At 39.6% G+C, this 10,511-nt stretch overlaps 1 protein-coding gene across 3 annotated transcripts; it reads left to right on the forward strand.

Moving 5' to 3' along the window:
• Positions 1 to 1,148: 1,148 nt before the first annotated feature.
• Positions 1,149 to 9,001, forward strand: dmap1 (DNA methyltransferase 1 associated protein 1). 3 transcript variants are annotated; one of them, XM_053322652.1, is made up of 10 exons: positions 1,149 to 1,541; positions 1,753 to 1,844; positions 2,029 to 2,224; positions 2,529 to 2,687; positions 2,823 to 2,990; positions 3,397 to 3,582; positions 3,882 to 3,968; positions 4,703 to 4,775; positions 7,018 to 7,370; positions 8,258 to 9,001. In XM_053322652.1, the coding sequence occupies exons 1-10, from the start codon at positions 1,446 to 1,448 to the stop codon at positions 8,315 to 8,317; spliced, it is 1,470 nt and encodes a 489-aa protein (XP_053178627.1). In that variant the 5' UTR covers positions 1,149 to 1,445; the 3' UTR covers positions 8,318 to 9,001. The 3 variants fall into 3 exon arrangements, with proteins under 3 accessions (XP_053178627.1, XP_053178628.1, XP_053178629.1); XM_053322653.1 differs by having other exon boundaries at positions 3,897 to 3,968; XM_053322654.1 differs by having other exon boundaries at positions 1,474 to 1,554; positions 1,765 to 1,844.
• The last annotated feature ends 1,510 nt before the right edge of the window (positions 9,002 to 10,511 follow it).

Raw genomic sequence — 10,511 nt, forward strand, 5'->3', positions numbered from 1 at the left:
GAAAAAAAGGACTTTTGACAATTTTATGTCATATATCATTGTCTGTATCATTGTCTGTCCTCCTTCTGTCACTTTCTTTCAATTTTAACATTAATGATAATAATTATAACAGTAACCTTATTTTTATACCACATTTAATACAAGGATTGCAGCTCAAAGTGCTTTACATGCAAATGACAAAATCCGAATACCAGAACAAAACCAAATCAGAGATAAATAAAAACAGATAAGAAAGAAACAAACAAAAAACAGGCAAATAACTACAACAAACAAAAATAATAATTATAAAACGGCTGATAAAACAATAAATAATGATTAAAAACAGAGGCTAAGTTGTACAGGTGTGTTTTTAGCTTTGTTGTTGTTGTCGAGTTGGCCTTGGTATTTATTTTGGTGTAGAGTTAAATAATTCCGTGGCTTAGTTTAAAACAGGGGTGTCAAACTCATTTTAGTTCAAGGGCCACACATAGCCCAATTTGATCTCATGTGGACCGGACCAGTAAAACCATTGCATAATACAAATCTACAAATAATATTATAACTTTACTAAAATATACCATCTATTCACAAAACAGATTAGTTCATACTCTAATACTCTAAGATGCAATTTCAACAATATTATGTATCAGTCTGGAACACAGTTTTGTTTTTATTGATCATCACAGAAAAAGCTTGTTCATAAAGATAAGTCGTCCCAAACATGCACAAACCTGGTAAGAGATACTGATTAAATGTGTTCAAACCCATCGAGGCAAATTTGTCCTTCAAATCTGAGTCACGTTACAGGTTGATTATTTCAAGTTGAATGGCAAGTGAAAATAAGTGAAGGCATTATTGAAAAACTGGAACTACTTTTCAGCAATTTTCCGACTTTGCAAAATTGTACAGTGGGCCGGATTAGACTCCTTGGTGGACCGTTTCTGGCCACGGGCCCTACATTTGACTTCCCTGGTTTGAAAAAAACAAAAATAAAGTTTTCTTATGGGCTCGATTTAAAACCTTTGCGTATGACATAAATATGGTGATAATACACTTCTGTGATATAAGGCACCACCACACTCAGCATGAATGAATTTTATTCTAAAGTGTATCGCCAGACCGCACGGTGGCGACAGTCAACATTTGTTTAGTTCCGTGCAAAGCACCGTCAGTCGAGGCAGTGAGGTGGCTAGCTCGATACCACAACCTGAACAATAGCATGGGAATACCAGTATTCACCGTCCCCGTAGCTTTCACATATTGTTGAAAGGTTCACGGTAATATTAAGGAATTAAATTATACAAAAGCGTAACTCGGCCGTTTGCGCCTCCGTGTAAATTTAACGTAGCTTAGCAATGTTAGCGTTAGCATTAGTCTTACGCTAGGGACGTCAGTTACCCGCTGAGCAGCACATCTTGAATTGTGTTTATAGATTGTGAGAAGTATTATTTAAAAACCTATTAATCATGGCTACCGGTGCTGATGTGAGGGACATACTGGAGTTGACTGGAGGGGAAAATGACGGTCCCATCAGCAAAAAAGACCTCATCAACTCAGACAAGGTAAGATATAAATGTAACATCAACTATTTAAAATATTTACTACAGTTGTACATCGAGTTACACATGGTTTGTGACAAAAATAAGACAACCACACCAGGGTCACAGCAAGAGATTGAGAAGACTATCATTGTTATTGTTATGTATTTGTGTCACTTTGAGATTACCAAAATGTTTCAATTAAAATAACCAATTTCTCCATCATCTGTCTCAGAAAAAAACCAAGAAGGCAACTGAAACGCTGACCTTCAAGAGACCAGAAGGAATGCACAGAGAAGTCTATGCTCTGCTATATTCAGATAAGAAGTATGTGTTCCTTTGAAATTATGGTTTTGTCTTGAATTTGTGCAGTGAATTATCCTTTAGGTTTGGATTCATGTACTGTTGACTTGCTTTCAGTTGGACAAAGAAGTGATTGTGACAAAAGTGAGACCTGCTAAGTTTCTTTAACTCTTTAACTAGAATTTGTTTTCCTCCTGTTAATCTCCAGAGATGCCCCCCCTCTGCTGCCAAGTGACACGACTCAGGGCTACAGGACAGTCAAAGCCAAGCTGGGCTGTAAGAAAGTGCGTCCCTGGAAGTGGATGCCCTTCACCAATCCAGCTCGCAGGGACGGGGCCATATTCCACCACTGGAGACGTGTTGCAGAGGAGGGCAAGGACTACCCTTTTGCCCGCTTCAACAAGGTAGGCAATGTTGCTATCTTATTTTCAGTTTGTCCTCATAACCTATAGGATCTGTATTAGAGGTTTACTTTGTTAAGGTCAAATATGTATTTCAATTGACTGAGAAGGAAGATTTTTTTTGTCTCAACACTTTAAACCAACAGATGTTGTAATCAGTCATGCAGCACTGACACAATGGACAGACATGGCTACCCATCCTCTGTGATCTCATCATCTCTTTGGATAGATACACACACATTTACACTATTCCATTTATGTTTCCTTATTCAGTATATTTCCTCTGTTCTCCCAACTGTCTCTATAGACGGTGCAAGTGCCAGTGTACTCTGAACAGGAGTATCAGATGCATCTCCATGATGATGGCTGGACTAAAGCAGAGACAGACCACCTGTTTGACCTGTGCAAGCGCTTTGACCTGCGCTTCATAGTTGTCCACGACCGTTATGACCACCAACAATACAGAGTAACCACTCAGTCATTCACCCACTGACATTCTCTTTTACTGAGAATATATCACTAAAATAAAGGTGTATAATAATCATAATGCAGTAAGTTAAAGGTCATATTATTAGTAACATTCTTCTATTTATGCTTTCAGAAACGTTCTGTGGAGGATCTGAAAGAACGTTATTATAATATTTGTGGTAAGCTGACCAAGGTCCGTGCAGCTTCAGGGACAGAGCCCAAGATTTACATCTTTGATGCTGGCCATGAAAGGCGCCGCAAAGAACAACTGGGGAAGCTCTTCAATCGCACACCAGAACAAGTTAGTAACCTTGTGATTTGAATGTAAGATGCATTTTCATGCAGTTTCTTATGCAGTTGTAAAGCTTTGGTAACTGAAATATGATCAGTGGCATCATGCTAAACAACAAACAGTATTGTGAGTCGTAGGCATAAACTCAGGAAAGGAAGGTTGTTGTTTGAAATAGGGAATGTTTAAAAATCCAATTGTGCCAGACAGTTAGCAAATATAGTGTTTACAGTGGTGGGACTACTTAACTCCAAAATAGACTAATTGATGTCAGCAATTAATCTTTTCCTGTTGTTTAGCCTATAGCTTTTGAGCACTAATGCACAAAAAGACTGTATGATTTTAATATTATTCAGTAAGATGTGTGCCAGCTTTTTATGGTTATATTAATGTTGCAATTCTTTTGTTTTTCCTGCAGGTGGCAGAAGAGGAATATCTTATTCAGGAGCTAAGAAAGATTGAGAATAGGAAGAAAGAGCGAGAGAAGAAGGCCCAGGATCTGCAGAAACTCATTAAAGCAGCTGACACAACTACAGAGTTGAGGCGAGCTGAAAAGAGGGTTTCCAAGAAGAAGCTCCCACAAAAAAGAGAAACAGAAAAACCGGTAAGCGCACACACAAAACAAATGAGCTAAAGCACAACTAAATGTTTAGAGGAAAAGCACGTTTTTAGTTGAGGTCAGCTTCATGACTGTGCTTACTCAATGTAATGATTATATTCAAATATTAAGTAAAAATGTCATAATAGGAAAGCAGTCTTGATCTTTTTGAATTCCTCATTTTACCTTATTTTTGATTGAACTACTCAAAGAATGTGAAGCAGCTCTCACACCTTAATAATATTCATCCCATAAACATTATTTGAATGCTTTGACATCTCTGGTTTATCCATGTCTCTCATCAGTCGTTTCTTCTTCAGGCTGTACCAGAGACAGCAGGCATCAAATTCCCTGATTTTAAATCGGCCGGAGTTACACTACGCAGCCAGAGGGTGAGTTTTGCTATCCGTGTTGACGTATTGTAAAGACTAAAAGGATATTCTTGAACACACCTTCTATTTAAAACTTCAACTTGGCTTTCAAATACCAGTGGAGAACCTAGAACGCAGATTGAGTCAGGATTAGTCCCATAGCTTCTGATTAGGGTTCTGTATCAAGAAATTGTTTTTCTCTGCTATTGAGAATACCATAACACTCAGTCGTGATTGAGTGAAAAATAGGAGCCTTTGAGGAGATTGAATTTTTTGTTGAATTTTGTTTGAACAGTATTTTAGCCATACCTGACCTTGCAGTCGAAATGTTGGACTTGAGCCAGCTATCTCTCATTAGCACAGTGATGATTAATTCTGTTAGTGACTAGCTAATATTTGTGAGACCTAGCAAGGGGACTCTTATTCATCTTCAAGACTGATGAGGGGCTGCCGCTCTCTATGGAAAATGCATTAGCACGGCTAAAGAGTGGAGTTCCCCTCTAGCTAATCAGTCAGACAGAGTTCAGTGAATAAAGACATTTTGATCTGGCCCGCTGAAGTGCATTTCATACGAATTAAAAGCCCAGAGGTGGAGCTGTTTATCCTCATATCCTCTGCACCTTAAATCACACCATAATCTTATATTTCCAATGAATTAATGATCTTTTGCAAGGCATCCAGGAAGCTGAATCTGTTACAGTTACATCAGAGACATCTAGGTAGTATTGACGGGTGTGTGTATGTGTGTGATTCAGATGAAACTACCAAGCTCGGTGGGCCAGAAGAAGATCAAGGCCATTGAGCAGATCTTGATAGAGCAAGGAGTAGGTGAGTAACTATGGCCTGTAACAGACCTACAATGTAAAGATCCATGTTATGAATTTGTTTTGTTTTTTTGTTTGGTACTGTTATTCGACATAGCGGGAATAACAAACATTTAAATTTCTTTCACTATATTTTGAATACACATTGTAGCACTTCACAGGCCCTGTCTCATTTTAAAGTTGCCAGTTTGATGCTTCTCATTTGCATTCACTAAATCTTCCGGGGCACAGTGACTAGTGAAGCTAGTATATGCAGCTGTCTGCACACTGGCAACATTTTTCAAATTGTTTCATACATGCCAAGGCTGTAATTATTTGGTTCATAGGTCGCACTAGGCCTGCACGATTAATCGTTATAAAATCGCGATCTCGATTCACCCCTGTATGTGATTTCATTTTTAAAGACGTCGATTCTCATTTAATTTCACGAGCCGGCTGCATCAAAAACGCTACTACTTTCCTCTGTGAATTTTAAAGTGCTCCCAAGCACTGCAATGCTCTCCCTCAGGGCTTATCCCTCATCCTATGACAAAGCGCCTTTTAGTCACGTAGTGTTTCACTCGTGAGCAGTGAGCGTGTGCACGCAGATAGTTTGGAAATTTTTTCAGAAGAGGCGAACAGCATCATCAAACTAGTTACAAGTTCAGGGATTCAAGTTCTCCGTCGACATGACAGATTTCCGTCAATTTGACTGCCGAAAGGTCATAAATGAGATCATTGCAGATCCGATGAGAATTACAAAGGTATAATAATAATATGTAATGTGATACCCTACATTATTATCACAGCAAACACACAGAGTCAATTTCCAAATATCAATAAATTGTTAAAATTATTTTGAAAGCAAATAGACCATTACTGCATCTAAATGACTGACATAAGTCACAACTCTCCACCGCTGTGTGTGTGTCTGCTGTACTGCCCCCGAGACGGAGGAGAGGAGCAGCTAATGTTAGCCACTGCTGCTGTTAGCTGTCATCACGCTGCTCTCCTCTGAGAGTCTGTTCACGGCAGTAATTCTGCTACTTTATTCCTCCTCGCTGTTCTGTATAAAATGTCGGGACACTGAATGGAGGACAGAGTTGCTTCATCAGTAAGCGGCTACAGAGGTAGCGGCTGTAGGATGCTGTTGTGTTAGCTGTTAGCTTCCCCACACACCTCCACTCAACCCTGCAGCTTAGCCTCAAACACCTGTATGCTGGTTAAAGTACACGACAGCAACGTTATGCTGGTTTTGGTGGGTTCAGTGTCAGAAAGCAAAGTCTTAATGCAAGATGTTCTTTATGGCTATGATGATAATTTCTGTTTCACCTGGTGGAGCTGAGCCCTCAGTGTGTGCTGCTCACACAGATACAGTGAACCAGGTGAAAACTGGAGGTGACAACTATACTCCCTACGTTACTGCAAGTGCAATAAAAGCTACCAGAGTAAAAAAAAAGAAGAGTAATTTAATCCACCCAAAAAACGAGTGGTTACTTGATTTTTGTTTTAAAATAAAAAATGTTAAATTGAAAATGCAATTGAATAAAATGTAAATACAATTTTTCTTTTTGCTGGTCAAATAGTGATGAGCAGAAATTTAAAAATGGTTTGATTTTCTTTTCATATTTAGAATAATAAAAGATAAAAACACTGGCAAACCGCAACAGTCTGGTGGACCGTTTGAGTTCTTAGGATGTTAACTGTTTTCTGAAGCCCATAAGGTGCTAAAATAAAATACAAACGGTTTATATGACAAGGTGAACAGCTTATGATTTGGTGGGAAAAAAAATTTCAGTCATAAGATTTTCTATAGCTTTAATCCCTGACTATACTTCAATGGCCAATTGAATGATTATTTTCTAAAAGGCCAGCAATTAAAAAGTGTGCTATATGTCCTTAAGAAATCATTGTTCTTTGATACTGTACTTAAATGGCCAATTGATGATTGATTTGTTTTGTCATGGTTCATTCATGTGTGCAATAAACATTTCACTTCATGAGAAAGAATCGTGATATCAATTCTAAGCAAAAAAATCATGATTCATATCGAATCATGCAGGCCGAGGTCGCACCAAAGAAAATAAAATGCCTTGTTAATGATTAGTTTGGAAAGAATACATGCACTCTTGTATGTACACTTGTATCTTCTACTTTGTGTAATAAACTAACAAACTGGTTTTGTGATGTTTTAACTAATTTGTTTGGGTAACTGAAATGTAGTTTAAATTCTTTTTCTGCCTTCATGTTTGTGTCTATGGATCCAGATCTCAACCCCATGCCGACAGAAGAGATTGTACAGATGTTCAATGAGCTGCGTAGTGACCTGGTGCTGCTCTATGAGCTCAAGCAGGCCCACAGCAATTGTGAGTATGAACAACAGATGCTGCGTCATCGCTATGAGGCCCTGCTGAAGGCCGGGAGTGGAGGTGGGTGTAGTGGGAGTATAGGATTGGGTCCAGCTGCCACACTGCAGGGTGGGGATACCAATGCCACCAACAGCACCACATCATCCACACCAGGCGTGGAAGTCCAGACCTGGCCCAGCGCAGACGACATTAAGGTGGAAGCGAAGGAACAGATCATTGATGTTGTAGGAGCGCCACTAACCCCCAACTCAGTAAGTCTACTATCCCTCTCCTATCCTGGTCTAAAGCATAGCATAGCCAATCAGATGAAAATATTGCAACTGTTTAAACGGATGATATGACAGACCTGCAAAAAATATTTTTGAAGACTTTAAAAACTGTTTTATAAATGCAAATGATTATTGGGGAAGACAAGACTAATCAAAAGTGTAATTAAGCTTGACTGCTGATGGAGCATGTCAGGAATATGGTGTTACATCTAAAGATATGGTATATCACTGGATTATATAGCCTTCAAACAGAACTTACAAATGCATCCTGCGTTAACAGCAGATATATTCTTTTTATTGTCTAATACTATATTCAAGTACCCTGTTAACACTGTTAGCAGTGATAGTGGCCAGTGTGGGATCCAGTCCTTGTCATTGTACTAGCGACTCCTGGTGATTTGGGTGCCTCTGAAAAAAAACGGTAGGATCTAGGTAGACTGAGTGAACCACTACTCATAATAAAGATCTGTGCTGAGCTGGTATATAACAACAAGCAGATGGTGATGCCATGCGTATTGGTTGGAGACACATGCTTGTCTACACCCTCCCAAGGCCATCAGTGGAAGTCAGAAGTGACAGGAACAGCCGTGCACAGAAAATTGGGAGAAAAGGAGGGGAAAAAACAGAAATTGATGCACTTGTCAAGGGTTAGTCCACTGCACATTTCCCCTCTTGCTGTTTTAACCATGGGGAGTCTGTCATACATTAAACAACATTCACTATTCATGGACAACTCACTTGGCAGTCTGGCAAACATGCTGTAGAAATATGAGTAAGCGCAGATGCTCTGTCCTCTCACAGCACACAGCAGCACAGAATGTGGACCTCTGTCAGTCCTTGATGAGATTGTTTTGTGTGTCACATTGCAGCGCAAACGTAGAGAATCGGCATCCAGCTCGTCATCAGTGAAAAAGGTGAAGAAGCCTTGATGAGGACGAGAGTACCAGCTGACATACGGTGGAGGACAAAGGGAATGGAGATGCTATACGTTTTGTGTTTGGACAGGAGATACACGGGGTGAGCAGGATACCATGTTGTCCATTTATGTAGAAACACCACGGACAACACGTACACACAGACACAGCTTTGCAGCTACTGACTGGACCTCTACAACCCCTCCCCATCTGGCTTGCCCACCATCGCATTGACAAAGGCAACGACTGAGTGACATTTCATTCCATTACTGCTCTTCTCCTTGCTTCCATCAAAGCTCAGCCTTAGATGAGGCAAGATCAACTGTAAATTGCCAGGCCGAGCTAATCGGGACATGGGGAAGAAGGTTGGAATGACTTGGTAATTGAAATGAATTGGAATGAAAGAACAGACTCTTGGAGTGGGAGAACCTCAAGCTGCAATGTTCATTTGACCCATATGAGGTTTTTTTGTAGCCTAATCATGCCATAGTGTTTACTGGAAATGTGTTTTTATGTTGGCCTGTAGTACCGGCTCCCTCTCGACACAGAGTGCATCTTCCTTTCTTTCCCTTGGATACTGCTTCCATCTGTTATGTGTTATATGTGTGGACTAGTGGGGGTGATTTGTGTTGTTTGTCCTCAGGTGACCTTGAAGATCCTTTCGTCAATGATTCAATAAACCTCATTGTTTTGTTTTTACTTGCCATGTGTTATGCATGCTCACTCCACGGCAGTACCTTTCACATAACAAGATTTTTCAGAGGAGATCTTGGAGGAAATTAGTCTTGAATACACATCCGCCAGGGAAATTGTAGGATCATGACATTCTTACCTCACCTGTCATTTAAGTTAAGTGACAACTAATGACTTCATTAATATGATAATTAAGCAGTGATCATTCTTTGGTTGGCACAGCCATGAAAACTTCATTAGGTTCACTCCCCATAATATTGCTAATTGCGTGTCAATTATGTCATTTAGCCTACTTAGACATTAATTTCTATGCAAATTTTGAATATGTTTGCACAGAAGTGGGGTGCACTGCGATATGACTGTACTATGTATATAGAATTTGGAAAAATGTAGGTATATTAAATGCTGCAATCTTCATACTTCTTAAATTACTTAAAATTGCTTTTGGCTTTTTTATGTTCCTCATTACATCTCTTGCCCTATAACAAAAAAAAACAAGGGTTTCATCCAGTGGATTTTGGATCACAAATTAAGGTTTAAATGTATGTTTTTAGCTTAGTGTTCAAGTGTAATTCTTTTTTTGTTATTTCCGCAAAAGAAACTACTTACTCAAAAATTGCAAGACTTTTTAATAACTCTATCATCTTTGTTGAAGTCTTGATCCTCCTTAACTTCAGAGGGCTCATTTCCTAACAAACACTACAACATCCATAAAATGTATCATCACCACATCTTCATTTACAGCTCTAATAAGCGCTGCTAAGGTTACAGAAGTAAACCCATCCACACACTAGGCTGTTTGATTGAGAGAGAAAGAAAAAGAGTGAGAGAAGGCAAGTAAACATGGGTAAAATGGATTCTCGGTGTCTATATTTCATGTTGAAAATTGGCTCATAAATCCAGTGGTTTGATCTATGGAACCCGTCGTTGCTTGAAAAAACCTCCGTAAATGTGTAATTTCTCCCTTGACAGAACACAGCCGAAAGGCTATCTTTCTTTTGCTTTCCCCCCTCTGTCTCTCGTTCTTGCTCCCTCTCTCTACCAGCCTGGTGTTGGATTAATGCTCTGCTCTCTTCCCCTCTCTCCTTTCATGCTCCTCTGATATCTTCTTTTCATCACTGCTCATCCATTTATCAAAACTGGGGCTTCTCTCTCCCTCTCTATCTCTCAATATCTAAACCCATCTTAAGTTATATGGTAGGTATCTTGTAAGATGGGCTTCAAGGAGGTGGAGGTTATTAATAAATACTAGTCTAAATTGAAAATAGGTGTGCAGGGATGCATCACCAGCCATGTGCGAATGATAAAGACCCCAAGCAACCTACATCTAGCTCTGTCTGCCATGAGCTCCATCCGGGCTATAGTGTAGGTTCTGCAGCACTGATGTGAAAAGCATGAGGCAGAACACCATGGCGGAGTGTCTTATAATGTGTTTGTGATGGCATTGAGATGGGATCTCTTTATCAAGGCCAGGCTGAGGCTTTAATCATGGTCTAAGAGGTGTGCTCGCCGTTTA

Source organism: Scomber japonicus, chromosome 7, assembly GCF_027409825.1.
Source record: "Scomber japonicus isolate fScoJap1 chromosome 7, fScoJap1.pri, whole genome shotgun sequence".
NCBI classification, from domain to species: Eukaryota; Metazoa; Chordata; class Actinopteri; order Scombriformes; family Scombridae; genus Scomber; species Scomber japonicus.

Bases quoted from the DNA above. Each gene is read 5' to 3' on its own strand.
- dmap1 (XM_053322652.1), top strand. From the start codon at position 1,446: ATGGCTACCGGTGCTGATGTGAGGGACATACTGGAGTTGACTGGAGGG. The intron at 2,991-3,396 runs GTTAGTAACCTT...TTTTTCCTGCAG, and splicing joins TCAATCGCACACCAGAACAA to GTGGCAGAAGAGGAATATCT. The intron at 7,371-8,257 runs GTAAGTCTACTA...GTCACATTGCAG, and splicing joins CGCCACTAACCCCCAACTCA to CGCAAACGTAGAGAATCGGC.